The following is a 16,554-nucleotide window of genomic DNA, read 5'->3' as shown; positions in this document are numbered from 1 at the left end:
AAGGACCATTTACATGACCTTAGACGAAAGGTAATAATTATCAATATTTAAAGCCCTGGAACAGAAGACTGCAGCAGACATTCCCCTTCCCCTCCTCCCCACAAAGAAATGCAAAACAGCCTCCCTTTCCTTCCTGTTCCATATTTTCCCCCTTCTAACAACCCCCCCCCCCCCAACAAGGTCGTCTGGAAAAAATTTCCAGTAGGACTTCAGAAACCGTCGGCATCTATAGGAAAATGATACAACTGCTCTACAGGGGACCCTCCCCGGACCTGACGTTCACCTACACGTGTGTTGTGTTTGACACCTCATCCCAATGCCATCAAGTGTAGCTGCCCTCCAAGTCAGAAAAACAAGGTCAAAATGTGTTTGCCCATTTAGAATTGGCTGGGAATTAACTTTTTTTTTTTTTTAAATCTGAGCTCTTCTCAGTCACTGCCCCACGCACTTCTATCTTTAAAAAAGTAAATTAAAAATAAAGAGGCTTGTCCCTTCTTGACAAGTCTAGGTCCCCGTTTGCTGTGTGATGGCGGTGGTGGGCAGGGCTGAAGCCAAGTCAGAAATACTAACACCTGGCAGTGACCATTTAACATCCTCTGGACTTTCCAGTGCCTCTGGTATTAGGTGGGGCAGTGACCTACACAGACAGTGGCTCAGGTGATCAAGTGACTATGACAGGCAGCCCAGAGAGGGTGGGCAGCTCACCCAGGTTCCTCTGCCGGTCCCTAAGTATGACACTCGTCTAGTGGGGAACTAGCTCGCCAACAGCACGTGCAAGTTCACACCTGAGGGAGGGAGGAGGGCCAGGTGGATGGATGTGACCAGTTGCACATGTCACTTTCTCTCACACCCCACTGACCAGAACCTGGGATGGGCCAATCTCTAGCTGGGCAATCTATACCAACTAAAACCCAGGAGGCCTTCCTTCTAAAAGGGAGTAACTGACATCTCTCATGGCTCAGTGACCACATCTCAACCAGAATCTAGTGGTTATTCACGTGTCAGCAGGAGTCCAGATGCTGAGGATTTAGGATCTGGCCGCGGGGACCAAGAGGAAGGGAGGACAATGGTGGTCAGTAGTTCTAGGATAGTCAGTCCCCAGGCAGCCCCTCTGCTGGTCTGGTTACATGGAGTGTCCTCATTTAAGAATCTGTCCCGTGGATAATGTCAGTTGGATGGTAATTTAAAGAGAAAAAAAAATGGACAAACCCTTCCACTGTCTCCCAGCTGTCTAGCATTCCTCTCTGGCCTACACATGGGACCAGGGACATGTCCACAGGGAGACCAGAGTCAATGCTGCCACCAGCAAACCCAAGGTCTAGTTCAGTCCTACCAGCGAGGCCACGTGGACATGAACTCCACTCGGTTTCTGCATCTAGAAAACAGGGACGTACATGAGCACGACTGGGAAGACCTCTTCCAGTGGCAACACTGAGTGCTCTGAATTCATCTTTCCTTTGGCGTCATGTCAATTAAACACATTTCTAAAGCAGGGATCAATGTGCATGAATGTTGCAAAGAGCTGTCGCAGTTTATAGAGATCGGCTCTGGAGTTCTAGAACATCTCCCAAGAACGTGGTCTAGAGACTGAACAAATGAAATCCTCATCCAAACTGTGACTCTATACAAGATGATTTAAAATATTTTTTATTTGAGTTCAGAGATGGAGAGACAGGGACAGAAACATTGATCTGTTTCTGTATATGCCCTGACCAAGAATCGAACTGGCCACCTTTATGTGTCAGAAAGATGCTGCAACCAACTGAGCTCTCCGGCCAGGGCTAGATGACTTTAATGGTCATGGTTTTCCCACTGTTTACGTATTTAGTGTGCTCAAGATTGTGTTTAAAGAAAACATTTCAGCACTAAAAGGTTTGAAACCATAAGACAAGAAATTATGATAACTTGTGCTCTTATGAAAGAAAAATTTTCCCCAAAAAACTATTTCATGAACTAAGAGTCAAATGGCACAAAAGAACAATTCAATTATATATATATATTTCAATGTTTTCTTCTGGTATTTTCAGCAAGAAGGTCTAGGAAGTATATTCCAAAGAGCTGTGTTTCATTTTAAAACCTAGAGGGACGGCAGGGTAGTTTTATCTTTGTGGGTATGTGTCATCTGGAAAGAAAGGCTCTTAAAAAGAAGGCAAACCTTCAGAGACACCCCTTCACTGTCACCGTCACCGAATCAGCCATCAGTTCTCACAGAGACCCTCTCTAACTGCCCCGACTCCAGGTTTTCACACTACCCAGCCAGTGGCCCTCCCACCACAGGACCCTCCGTCCTCCTCCATCTCATGCCTCCCTCCATGTCAGTAACCACGGGGGCGCCCGGAGCCACCTCCAGTTCGCCTCTGTTCAGGACTGACCAGTGCCTGGGACTGAGTCTACTCTCAGAACACTCACTAGTGGCTTCACAGTCCTCAGCCAAATCCACAGTCCCGTAAACTGGCCTTCATGAACCCAGTATCCTTGAAAAACGATCCGATAACGTTAAAATAAGACAAACTTCCATGAAGATATAGTCATCAATTTTTTTATTTTCATTGGGTTGCCATTTCATGACGACTTCCTAGGACTAATGTTCCATGCTTCTTGACATGCAACAGTCAGCATTCCTAGCTTAAGTTACTACACATACTGCTGCTTGGAAGCCGTACAACTGGTGCAGTTTCAGGACTGCAGACTTTTATTACTCAAATCTTACTGGGCGCACGTGAAGATCAGAAGGTTCTGAAGAGCTGGTTAGGAAGGTAGCCAAGGTGCAGAAAGGACGTCTGCGCCTCCTTCTCGAGGGCGGCCAGCTCCTGCACGGTCGGGGCCAGCACGTCCACGTGGCCTTTATAGCTCCCACCTGCAGCGCACACAGGTCACACGGTAGTGTCAGCGACACTTTGGCTCAATAATATCTGTTTAAACATGGCTCCTAACAATAAAAATGTACTTACTGCGCAGGTTATCACCAAAACTCAGAGTTCTAAAAATGTTAAATCAATACAAATGGATGCTTAGGCCTCACTAACAGCTGTCCTAATGCCGCCGTCCCTCCCTCCCCCGTCCTCGGCTCTGACTTGGAAACTCCTAGTTTCGCCCGACTCCTAACACAGTTTCGGGGTAAGCAGAGGGCATTCTAGACAAAGGGAATGTGTGCTGGGCTACCACTCGAATTAAGTCAAAGGCTTCTGAGTGTTCATTGAAAATGACCACTGTACTCGTTTCCTAATTACCCTCTAAGTGGTCGCTGCTCTTCTGACAGTAACAGCTCAGGAGACTGCTGTGCAGCTGCTGCCCCACGGTCAGAGCACCCGATCCAAAGTGCCACAGACAGGCACGGAGCACGTGCTCCGAGAGCAAGACAGAGGGGCAGGAACAGGCTGAGCACACAATGACGTCAGCGGCTCTCCTTACACTGATGCTCAGAAAGGAAACATGCACAATTAAAACGGAACTAAAGTAACTCAAACGTACCACCAGCGGCCCTTTTCTGACCATAGGTAACTTTCCCATCAAATTCATCCACCGGGACCTTGATATCAGGCTCGACCTGAGAAATGGTACAGTTCAGGTGCTCTTCTATCTCAGAGAGCAGCTAGGAAAGGGAGAAAAAAATTAAAGTATTTTCAAATAAAAATTTCATTTTGACAGAGTTGCATTTTAGCAGCATTAAATAAAACTAAGCAAACCGTAGAATACTTAGTGCAGACAGAAGTTAGATTTCTGAAGAGATGAATTTACAGTTACAATTTAAAAACTATAGCTAACATTATAATCAATTACTCAATACTTTTTCTTATAATTGATAATAATAAATGCTGAGATACAACTTTTGTAAACACAGTCTACATTCGCTATTTACTCATTTGTTCATTTGTTTGAGGCAGGGAGAGAGACAGAGACAGGAACATTAAGCTGTTCCAACTAGCTGAGCTATCCGGCCAGGGCTTCCATTTAGGAATGATGCTCTAACTGACTGAGCTAACAGGCCAGAGCCTATATTCCAATTTTATTTTATTTATTTATTTTAGGTGAGATAGTGAGGCAGACTCCCTCATGCACCCCAACTGGGATTCACCCAGCAATCCCATCTGGGGCTGATGCTCATGTACCGAGCTATTTTTAGTGCCTGAGGCTGATGCTTGGACCAACTGAGCTATCCTCAGCACCCGGGACCATGCTCGAATCAATCAAGCCACTGGCTGAGAGAGGGGGAGAGGGAGAGAAGGGGGAGAAAGGGGAGAAGGGGGAGAAGGGGGAGAGGGTGAGAGAACAGATGGTCACTTCTCCTGTGTGCCCTGACCAGAAATCAAACCCAGGACTTCCATATACCAGGCTGACACTCTAACCACTGAGCCACCAGCCAGAGCCTATATTCCAATTTTAAAAGGCTTTTTGAGTCTTACCTGCATCTCATTGTACCATATGGTACAACCACCATCTTCCTTGAGTCTTGTGTTATAACACCCTTTCCCACGGCTGCTACACACATGGTACCAAACCTAAAGAGGGAAAAATAAGAACATGTATGAAGACTGAGACATGCTAGACATCTCTAATTTCAATTTGTTCTTCAGTATCTTCTGTCCTCAAGGCACAGGAAAAATAGATTGCAGGTATGGCGACTGCTACCACCATTTGGAAGATTGTTAACGAGGTGTTCCAAAAGAATTCTCATGAAAATAGGCCAAAAGTTTTTCTAAAATGGATGTCAGTTCTAGAAAGGAGTTCTCAGATAAAATCAAGGGTGAAAAAGTACATATTGAAGAATGCTATATCAAGTTGAGCATCAAAAAGAAAGTTCAAAGTTTTTTGAGAATAAAGCAAAAAGGAAAATAAACAGCTAGTCTAGGCAACATGTATGTGGGAGTTCCTCATTCTTGCCACCTTTCTGTAAGTATGTAATAAATCACCCCCCCATAAAGTCTTCTATGGAATCATGCCAGAAAGGCTTTAAAGATATTTTGGTGAAAACAATCATATTAAAGCTATTAGGACAAATTACACTTTGCATTTTCCCCTTCAACTTTATTTTATTATTTGTCCACTTAATGAACATAGACAAAAAAGGCCACAAAAAGTTCATTATAGTCTATATCCAACCGAATTCAATATAAATGGGAAAATGCAACTGCTTTTATTCCCAGCATCTAAAGTAACAACACAAACAATGAACATGACACAGCACTGAAAAGATACCTTCTCTTTCTCGGTTGCCACCAGGGAAATGGCCAGGCCCATCCTGAAAGATTTGAGAAGTCTTTATTAGACTCTACTCCCGAAGCACAGAAGCTTAGGGAGCAAAAAGGAAGCAGCAGCACTACCTCTCTGCTCGTCCCACTCTGCCGATTCGATGCACGTAGTTCTGCTTTTCATCAGGCAGGGTGACATTGATAACTGTCAATCAAATCAATCATTACCAACGGCCATCAGTTTCTATAGATTTTGAACATATTAGGTCTATTTTAAATTCCATAAAATTCAATCTGCAGACACAGAAGTTTCTTCTTACCGTAAGGAACACCATGGATATCAATTCCTCTGGCAGCAACATCCGTGCAAATCAAGAATCTCACGTCTCCTTTCTACAGAGAACAGACAGGAGAGGAAGCAACAGCGTGTGGACTAAAAATACACAAACATCGCCTTTCTGCTAGATGCGAATGCTAATAACTAACACGTTACTGTCAAACTACAGGTCCAGGGATTCCTAAGTCTCTGGGCCAACTCTTGAATTTTCAAGTTATGATTCACTAAATATAACATTTAAGGTGAATAAGTCAATGATTAGATTCATTTCTGCTTTTTTTTTTTCTTACGTCAAAACTATTAAACCATTGCTAAAATTTGGCTTTATTTTCAGAAATCTTAACCGGTCATTTCAGAGAAAGACAAAACAAAATATAAAAATATGACTATTATTTTTACTCTTGCACTTAAATAAATACAGAATACTAGCTATTGTACCTTGACGTTACAGTTTTTGTGACAACAAAATCCTAAAGAGAAGGGACAGAGTGCCTCCTGGTACACACCAAGGACACACACATTAGCCTCTGGATAGGGCCCGTGCCCTGAGACACAGCCGAGTCAGAGGGCTGGAGGACAGGGACAGGCACACTGGGTGCCAGCCCAACATGATGCCCAACGCAGAGGGGCCCACCTGTTTCCCACCCCCATTACTCCAGGGTGCAGACATGTGATCCAAAGCTCCTAACCTCTCACCTTTTTGCATATGATGGGTCTGAGAGAATACACTATATACCGAAGTAAACACACTGTGTAAACAGTAAGAATTCTTGTGGGTGGAGGCTACTGTCCACCACATACACCCAGAGATACAACCTGTGCATATACTGCGAGCACACAGCTTGGTAGTCACCCCAAACAATTCAAACTGCATTCAATTCTACAAAACTGTATTTTGACACCTGTCTTAAAATAATCTACTAATTAAGGTCTCTATGATCATTACTACAGACCATTTTTTTTAAAAAGGCTCACAGATATGTTTATCTAATGATGCTCCTAACAATATCTACTGAAAGAACTTAACTGTAACTTTCTTAACCTGCAAATTCTTATTATAGTACTGTTGTGCTGTAGAGAATGTGTAATTTTACTCTTTGACCTTAAAGATGACTAAGCCCAGCCATGAATAGGATGCAGCAGTTAGGATAAAAACATTTTGAAACTTCTGGGATAAGAATTGCTTTACAAATATTAACTGGAACTGATTAGAAGTAGATATAACACCTCACTTTAGTATTAAGGAAATGTAGCCAGCCAAACGTCAATACCTTAAATCTTTCCAAGTTTTGCTTTCTCTCATGAGGCTTTCTGTCCCCGTGGAGACAAACACAGGAAAACTGGTGTCCCTTTTTATCAGGTCCTAGTGAAAGCAGACTGACAGTTACTCTTGGAAAACTTGACACGGAAGACTATGTCAAAAAAAAAAAAAAGATAAAAGAAAAAGAAAAAGGTTACAGTGATAGATACCATATAATTCTATGGAAATCTGTACCCAATTAACACAATCAGGCAAAGTGCCATTAGCATGAACTCCATGGGTATTAAGACTGATTTTGCTTTGAAGGGCTGTCTAAGCCCCCTTCCAAACCAGCAGGAGTAAACAAAGCGGTATGTCAACAAAAGTGCATTACTAAGAAGAACGTGCATGTGTACACTGGGCACCTTGCCATACCACAAAGCGAAAAACCAAAAGGTAGGCAAAAGAGGTCCCTCCTAGAAGAACCAGAACAGGCATTCTGACCCATGCCCTTCCTTAAAGGCCACACCCACAAGTCAGCCCTCCGCAAGGTGCCTAAGCCACGTAGTTGTCTGGTTTTCTTTCCAAAGTGGGTCAGGAGCAGCAACCTGGAAGGGCACAGGTGCCACCTCAGAGGGAGAGGACTGGTGCCAGTGCTAAAAAAGAAACTCTTCAAACAGACACAGCAACAAGAAGCGACGCCGTCTGGACCAGGGTAAGGGCCAACAGCCTCCTAGAACTTCACAGAACTTGTAGACACCACTATAAGATAGCGCAGAATCACAACTACAGAATTCTGGGTAACAGGACATTTTGAAAGCTACCTACCCAAATGACTTAACAGAAAAAGTAAACATGCAGACAAGACCTAACAGCTAACAAGAGTGTCCACAAGCACTGCGTGCTGAATGCAAGTGGTTCCGGGGAAGCACACACACACTCCCACTCCCGGGCTGAGGGGCTCGCGCTGCGGGGGACTCTGTCCCTCTCTTACACCCAGGAGCCGGGCATACACCACGTTATCAGGAAACCTGCTTTCTTGGCACAAGCAACCAGAATATTTAGGGAAGGAAAGAGGAACTAAAGACCATTACAATCCTAACAACATAATCAAATCCTCCATTCAATACACAAGTGGACAGGAAGACATATTACAGAACAATTACTTAAAGCCAGTCTGTTTGCCAGGGCTTAAAAAAATTATTGTTCAGCTCAGATAAGGGCCTAATATCCAAAATATACAAAGAACTCATAAAACTCAACAACAAACAAACAAACAATCCAATAAAAAAATGGGAAGAGGATATGAATAGACACTTCTCCCAGGAAGAAATACAAATGGCCAACAGATATATGAAAAGATGCTCATCTTCTTTAGCTATTAGAGAAATGCAAATCAAAACGGCAATGAGATACCACCTCACACCTGTTCGATTAGCTGTTATTAGCAAGTCAGGTAATAGCAAATGTTGGAGAGGCTGTGGAGAAAAAGGAACCCTCATACACTGTTGGTGGGAATGTAAAGTAGTACAACCATTATGGAAGCAAGTATGGTGGTTCCTCAAAAAAACTGAAAATAGAACTACCTTATGACCCAGCAATCCCTCTACTGGGTATATATCCCAAAAACTCAGAAACATTGATACGTAAAGACACATGCAGCCCCATGTTTATTGCAGCATTGTTCACAGTGGCCAGGACATGGAAACAACCAAAAAGCCCATCAATAGATGACTGGATAAAGAAGATGTGGCACATATACACTATGGAATACTACTCAGCCATAAGAAATGATGACATCGGAACATTTACAGCAAAATGGTGGGATCTTGATAACATGATACGAAGCGAAATAAGTAAATCAGAAAAAAACAGGAACTGTATTATTCCATACGTAGGTGGGACATAATAGTGAAACTAAGAGACATTGATAAGAGTGTGGTGGTTACGGGGGGGAGGGGGGAATGGGAGAGGGATAGGGGGTGGGGAGGGGCACAAAGAAAACAAGATAGAAGGTGACAGAGGACAATCTGACTTTGGGTGGTGGGTATGCAACATAATTGAACGACAAGATAACCTGGACTTGTTATCTTTGAATATATGTATCCTGATTTATTGATGTCACCCCATTAAAAAAATAAAATTATTAAAAAAAAAAAAAATTATTGTTCATTGTAATGAATGATGTAATGTGTTCTTCACATGATCATTATAGCGCAAACTTTTAAATTTTTCAAATTTTCCTTATTTTTTTTTTCTTTTAGTTTTCTATCTCCTTGATGAACATCAATTATAAAAAGAGATGTGCCTGACCAGGCGGTGGCGCAGTGTCTGATAGAGCGTCGGACTGGGATGCGGAGGACCCAGGTTCGAGACCCCGAGGTCACCAGTTTGAGCACAGGCTCATCTGGTTTGAGCAAAGCTCACTGGCTCGGACCCAAGGTCGCTGGCTCGAGCAAGGAGTTACTTGGTGTTCTGTAGCCCCAAGGTCAAGGCACATATGAGAAAGCAATCAATGAACAACTAAGGGGTCACAATGAAAAACTAATGATTGATGCTTCTCATCTCTCTCCATTCCTATCTGTCTGTCCCTATCTGACTCTCTCTGGGTGTCTCTGTAAAAAAAATAAAAAAAAAAAGAAGAGATGTGCTGCTTGACCAGGCAGTGGCACAGTGGATGGAGCGTCGGACTGGGATGCGGAGGACCCAGGTTCGAGACTCCGAGGTCCCCAGCTTGAGCGCGGGCTCATCTGGTTTGAGCAAAGCTCATCAGCTTGGACTCAAGGTCGCTGGCTTGAGCAAGGGGTTACTCAGTCTGCTAAAGGCCCACGGTCAAGACACATATGAAAAAGCATTCAATGAACAAACTAAGGTGTTGCAACGAAAAACTGATGATTGATGCTTCTCATCTCTCCATTCCTGTCTGTCTGTCCCTATCTATCCCTTTCTCTCTGTCTCTGTAAAACAAACAACAAAACAAAAAACAAAAAGAGATGTGGCTAAAGTATTCCTCGCTTTGAGAGCAGGATTTGTCTGTTACCTGGTTCATCTGTCAATTTTTATTTATATGTATTTCCAACTTCTATATTTTCAAACATACAGCAAAACTGACAATTCTAACAGTGTAATCTTACCACCTAAAGTCTAGCATTTACTACACTTGCTTTACAACGTATGTCTATCCCTGTCCTTTTATTAACTCTTCTTCATATTTTTAAAGCTTTTCAATGTAAGTTACAGGTATCAGTTCACATTTCAGATGGGCATCATTCAGTTGAGTGCAGGATTTGCTTAGTTGGTTTTGTTTTCCTTTTGAGGTAAGTCACATCCAAGGAAATGTACAAATCTTAGGAGTACACCTTTGCAGAGCTGATAAACACGTACACCTGTGTAGCGCAGAGCCCTGGGAAGCTCCTGAACAAGACACCTCACAAAGCAGCTCGGTGCTCCTGCCCTATCTTCCCCGCCCCCCAGGACAAGCACAGTTCTGGTTCTCTCCCCTTACAGGCTAGTCTGGCTCACCCAGACTTCCTCCACATGGAGTCAACAGTACATACGCCCTGAATGAGAATTCTTCCATTCAGCGTCACGTCTGAGATTCACCCAGTTGCTGGGCCCGTCAGCAGTCCATTCCTTTTCACTGCTGAGCAGCATTCCAGCGTGTAACTATTCCAGAGGTCGTTCAACCACTCCTCTACGTATGGCTACTGAGCGCGCTTTTAGTCCAGGGCCACCATACACCAAACGGCTGTGTCCACTCTTGTCCCTGTGCACATCTTTGTCAGTACATGCTTTCCCTTATTTTGGATAAATCCTTAGGAGCTGAATTGCTAGACTATTAAGACAGCAATGTCTAATTGTTATTTTATTTCATTTTTTTGTATTTTTCTGAAGTTGGAAATGGGGAGGCAGTCAGACAGACTCCCGCATGCGCCCAACCAGGATCCACCCAGCATGCCCACTGGGGGCAATGCTCTGCCCATCTGGGGCATCGCTCTGTTGCAACCAGAGCCATTCTAGTGCCTGAGGCAGAGGCCACAGAGCCATCCTCAGCACCCGGGCAAACTTTGCTCCAATGGAGCCTTGGCTGCGGGAGGGGAAGAGAGAGACAGAGAGGAAGGAGAAGGGGAGGGGTGGAGAAGCAGATGGGCGCTTCTCCTGTGTGCCCTGGCCGGGAATCGAACCCGGGACTCTTGCATGTCAGGCTGACGCTCTACCACTAAGCCAATCGGCCAGGGCAATGTCTAATTTTGTCAAAGTGGCTGTCCCACTTTATAGTCTCACCAACAATCCCCAAGTTCTCCAGCTGCTCTGTATCCTCATCAAACAGGATGATGTATTTTCAAACCAGTCATTTCAATGAGTGCGATTTTATTTGCATTTCTCTCATAAGTAATTATGTTGAGCATTTTTCTTGATGGTTTATATACTTGATATATAAGAAGCCTACTATTAGAACCATTTAATCTTCATTGTAAACTTAGCATTCTATTATATAGTAACTCTTTTATTTCTAGTAATATTTTTGTCTTAGTCTATTGTACTTTTTTTTTTAACAGAGACAGAGAGTCAGATAGATGGGGACAGACAGACAGGAACGGAGAAGAGAAGCATCAATCATCAGTTTTTTGTGGCAACACCTTAGTTGTTCATTGATTGCTTTCTCATACGTGCCTTGACCATGGGCCTTCAGCAGACCGAGTAACCCCTTGCTCAAGCCAACGACCTTGGGTCCAAGCTGGTGAGCTTTGCTCAAACCAGATGAGCCTGCGCTCAAGCTGGTGACCTCAGGGTCTCAAACCTGGGTCCTCCGCATCCCAGTCCGACGCTCTATCCACTGTGCCACCACCTAGTCAAGCTATTGTACATATTATTAATACAGCTAGACTCACACCATAGCTAACTGTCCTGGTTATAACATTTGAGCTGACAGAAATATTTTCAGTCCCTTTCCCTTTGATCCTCCCATGTCCTCAGTTTTAGGTGCACTTCTTGTAAACAGCGCCCAGTGAGATTTATCCAGTTCAACAACCTATGCTGTTGAGCGGACTCCAGACCACCAACACACATCAGTGTCCATACAGAGTCAGCTTCCCCCAGCCACCCAACTCTGTAATTTCCAACCGTTCTGATTTTCTCATTTGTCCCCACTTCCTCTCTTATTTAGCCTTTTTAAGATTAAGGTTTTTCCCTTATACTGATTTAAAAGACACACATTCCATTTCTTAAGGTCCTTAAAACCCTATGATTTGTGCTCACTGTAATGGAACCTTCTCTGTGGGAAATGGTCTCGTTGTTCTTCCTAGGGCTTATCTTACAAAAGTCCTTACTAAGCACACATGCAACGTGCCATCGCTGCTTCAAATTCTGGGTGTGCGTTCTAGACTGCATCAACACGAAACTAATAACCTATTAAGTGAGGGAACAAACAATTTATTTCACGGAATCATTACCTCCTCCTTGCTGCATGAAATACTGCTCCAAGTTATCACAGTCAATTTTGGTTCGACAGAAAATAATTGCTTGGTCCATCTTGTGCTCCTTAATCGCCCGGACAGTGTACTCTCCTTTCAGGATCTTAGTGGCTTCAGACCACATCTCTGCAATAGCACAGTAACAAGAAACACAATGTCAATCTGAAATTGTCATGGACACACAGAATTAGTCACAGGCTTACTATTCAACTCACCTAAAAAGCTCTGCTTTAATTCAAGAACTACCAATAAGAACAAGACATAAAATAGAACAGTGAGATCATCCATTTGCTCGTGTAGTTCTGTTCCTGTGCATGTTTCTGGTGCAGTTTGTGAAACAGAAACAAAACACCTGAAACCAGACCCCTCACGAGGGAAACACACACCCACAACAAAACTGTTCTTACCGCGTATGCATTAATTCTATCGTGCCTCGCTTTAACTTCCCTAAACGTGTCATAAACGTTTACTCAGTTATTTTAACCCCACTAAAAAATAAATAATGTACTTTCTAAATTAACCGATATACCAGAAAGTACATACTTCCCTCCATGGAGTAAAAAACCACACATCAAACCTAGTTAGTGATTTCCTAGCCACCCAAACACCAAATACGTATTCTTCAGTGTGAAGTTGGGCTAACGACTCCTCAACTACCTGACGCAAAATTTCTGTTATTTAACCCAAAGTGTTTCTAAGGTCTCTATGGTCATTGGTAACTGCAGTGTAAAACTAAGCAAAAGTTTTACATGGAAAAGTAAACAGAGCAGTGACCACTGTTACTTTAGAGCAGGTGTCCCCAAACTACGGCCCGCGGGCCGCATGCGGCCCTTTGAGGCCATTTATCCGGCCGCCTGCCACACTTCCGGAAGGGGCACCTCTTTCATTGGTGGTCAGTGAGAGGAGCACTGTATGTGGCAGCCTTCCAACGATCTGAAGGACAGTGAACTGGCCCCCTGTGTAAAAAGTTTGGGGACCCCTGCTTTAGAGACTGTGTCCCAAATAGCAGGATAACGGGATTCTGACCAGCAGCCTGTCTGCTCCTCCCTCAGCAAGGCTAGCTGAGCACACAGCTTATACACGCAGGGACACACTATAAACATGGGCTGCAAATAAAAAGGACTTCAAAGGAACTCTCTGGAATCAAGATTTCAGATAATCAACCTTTAAAATACTTTTTCAAAAACCTACCAATGAATCCAACCAAGAACCAGACGCAGCCCAACACACACCAAGTGTCCACCTGAGACATCCGATACCAGACCTGCAGCCTAGTGGGTCCGAGACCCACTCCAGGTCCTCTAAGCATAGCCTTGTATCATGATTATCTTCAAGTTTTGAAACATTATGTACCTGAAACAAATTGTCTCAGCTCTGCATAGAACTATCTTCACTGAATCAGGATTTAATGTAAGGCTTTTAAAAAACTGATAAATATTTAACAACGCGGAGTTTCAGTTTGGGAAGACGAAAGTTCTAGAATGGGTGGTGACGATGGTCACACAGCCAGAACGGCCTTACTGCAACTGAATTAACTGCACACTTAAAAATGGTTAAAACCAACCTGAGCTGAAGTGGGTAAGACAGGACAGAGGCGTATTCAGATGAAAGGTGTTGGTGAGAAAATGGACAGTCAAGAATTAACTTGTCCAAAAGGTTCTGGGAAGTGACCTCTAAGCCCTTGAAATGTCCTGCCTGTCTTTGCTGACCTGGGGGGCTTGGTCCATGCTACATCTATGTTAACAATGCAATTCATGGTGGGACCTTTGGCCACACATTATCAGTTCAGCCTCTGCAGGGACCGGAGACCATCTCCGTGTCAGAAATATTATCTGACACGCTTTCCACTCTGACCTTGCTGCTCGCTACAGCAATGACCTCCACCCGGCTTCTGGCGGTTCAGTTCCGTCACCTGCCTGTGTGTGCAGGGAGATGGGCCACCCTAACCTCCCACTGCAATCAGTGAGCACAGCTCCAAAGCAGCACCTCCCGCTTGGAATCTGGTCCACAAATGGTGCCACTCCTGAACTGGCAGTTCTGGTTGCCTTCCACCAGCACCCATTCCTTGGGAAGTGCTGTGGCCTCTGGGCCCCCACGGAATATAACTGCCCGATGGGTGTCCCAGGCTTACACTGTACAGCCACTCTAGCAAGCTAGCTTCTCTGAACTTTTTAATCTCTTATTCTACTGATTTCCATGAAAAAAAAAATCCCCAAAGGTAAAAATGGTAAATTTTATGTTGTGTATACTGATTTAAAAACAATCAATAAACCATTTCTAGGTCATTTCTGTGTCTCTCACAAAGTTATGGCTGGAGACCTCTTCCTTCTTTCTCCGGTTCCCTGGTCCTAAGACCGTCTCGGAACTCGGGGCCACCCTAAAATGTGTGCCAGGGAAACTGCCGCTTTTACTGAGACCAGTGAGAACCCTGTAATTTAATACGTCCATGAGTCAGATGGCAGGAGACTAATATCTGAAATTCAGTGATTAACTTCCCTCCAAGCCGACTGGGATCAGCTTTCCTCCATTGCTCTCTTATTTTTGTTGCTTTTATTTTCAGATTTCCTGTTCTATTTTTATAGATCACCTCAAGTCCTTCATGAGGGTGGACAGAGCATAACTCAACAAAACAAACCAATTTGTCTGCAAAATCTTCCAGCTGACTGTGCTGACGTTTGGGCTTACCGGGACTGTTGGCTCCAGGCCGCGTGTTATCTTTCGCATGGACTTCATCCGTCTGTCAGAAGAAAGGGTAGAAGGGGGGTCATTAGGCAGTGATTCCCAACAGGTGTCATCTCTTTTTCTTTAAAGCATTTTAATTTTGTTTATTTATTTAGTGACAGAGTCAGAGAGAGGAACAGACAGGAAGGGAGAAAGATGAGAAGCATCAATTCCTCGTTGTGGCACCTTAGTTGTTCATTGATTGCTTTCTTGTATGTGCCTTGACCAGGGGCTACAGCAGACCGAGTGAGCCAGCGACCCTGGGCTCAAGCTCCTGGGCTCAAGCTCGTGAGCCTTGCTCAAACTAGATGAGCCCACGCTCAAGCCAGCAACCTTGGGGTCTCGAACCTGGGTCTTCTGCATCCCAGTCTGACACTCTATCCACTGCGCCACCACCCGGTCAGGCCATGTGTCATCTGTTAAAAGTGAACTGCAGCCCTGGCCGGTTGGCTCAGCGGTAGAGCGTCGGCCTGGCGTGCGGGGGACCCGGGTTCGATTCCCAGCCAGGGCACATAGGAGAAGCGCCCATCTGCTTCTCCACCCCCACCCCTCCTTCCTCTCTGTCTCTCTCTTCCCCTCCCGCAGCTGAGGCTCCATTGGAGCAAAGATGGCCTGGGCGCTGGGGATGGCTCCTTGGCCTCTGCCCCAGGCGCTAGAGTGGCTCTGGTCGCGGCAGAGCGACGCCCCAGAGGGGCAGAGCGTCGCCCCCTGGTGGGCAGAGCTTTGCCCCTGGTGGGCGTGCCGGGTGGATCCCGGTCGGGCGCATGCGGGAGTCTGTCTGACTGTCTCTCCCCGTTTCCAGCTTCAGAAAAATACCAAAAAAAAAAAAAAAAAAAAAAGTAAAAGTGAACTGTACTTGCCTTTAGACTGCATTTCAGACATACATCTTTCTATTCTGTAGGCAAAACTGTTCTTTGGATTTGGAAAAACTGCACTAACTGCAGGTCTAAGGCTAATCAGTTTTGTGTATTTACAAAAATGTACACTTTATATAAAGGTAAATCTAATAACAGTAGAAAAACTGGCATGGACACATGAAATTGTTTTTAAAAAACTAAGGCACATCAAAAAGACACTAAAATACTACTAAAGTGGAAATCACTGTCTCTGAAATTAGATATATATATATATATATATATATGAAAAATAAAAGATGAGCCCAGGCCCGAACCCCCCCAGGCAACAGCCGGGTCCTCGTTACTGAGGCAAGTACCTGGCTGTCCCCATGCACCACTAAGAGCGCAGTTAAGCTAGTTCAGGACGGCGTCACTGCATGCAAAGGTCAGCACTAGGGAGAACTTACTCGAATGTGGCTCTTCCCCAGCCTTTCCCAGAGCCTGTCAGCTTTGGGATTCACCGGAACAACCACGTGGTGCACAGTCTCTGGGACAGAATCTTCTCCTTTTAAATCAACCCATGTGGGAAAATGCATTATCTTCTCAGACAGTTTTTTTACATCAAAGGAATGCAGAGTAGCAGAGCAAACAATCACCTAAGAACAGAGAATCAAACTTTACATCAAGGCTTGTACTAACTCTAGCTATGATGCTGATGATGGCCAAAGCACTCACTGAGCCTGGACTCTGAAGACAG

General features: G+C 44.4%; 1 protein-coding gene across 1 annotated transcript in view; it reads right to left on the bottom strand.

The window, feature by feature from the left end:
* Positions 1-2,523: 2,523 nt before the first annotated feature.
* Positions 2,524-16,554, bottom strand: part of DDX1 (DEAD-box helicase 1) — a 36,342-nt gene continuing 22,311 nt past the window's right edge. The window contains exons 17-26 of the mRNA XM_066386146.1: positions 16,265-16,453; positions 14,926-14,977; positions 12,220-12,366; positions 6,798-6,889; positions 5,510-5,582; positions 5,322-5,394; positions 5,197-5,239; positions 4,404-4,499; positions 3,472-3,592; positions 2,524-2,857 (exon numbers count right to left, since the gene is read on the bottom strand). Coding sequence (XP_066242243.1) covers positions 2,727-2,857; positions 3,472-3,592; positions 4,404-4,499; positions 5,197-5,239; positions 5,322-5,394; positions 5,510-5,582; positions 6,798-6,889; positions 12,220-12,366; positions 14,926-14,977; positions 16,265-16,453 — 1,017 coding nt within the window. The 3' untranslated portion in view covers positions 2,524-2,726. The remainder of the gene's footprint in view (positions 2,858-3,471; positions 3,593-4,403; positions 4,500-5,196; positions 5,240-5,321; positions 5,395-5,509; positions 5,583-6,797; positions 6,890-12,219; positions 12,367-14,925; positions 14,978-16,264; positions 16,454-16,554) is intronic.

This window comes from Saccopteryx leptura, chromosome 5 (assembly GCF_036850995.1).
Source record: "Saccopteryx leptura isolate mSacLep1 chromosome 5, mSacLep1_pri_phased_curated, whole genome shotgun sequence".
Classification (NCBI taxonomy): domain Eukaryota; kingdom Metazoa; phylum Chordata; class Mammalia; order Chiroptera; family Emballonuridae; genus Saccopteryx; species Saccopteryx leptura.
This window is presented reverse-complemented; position numbering and strand designations above follow the sequence as displayed.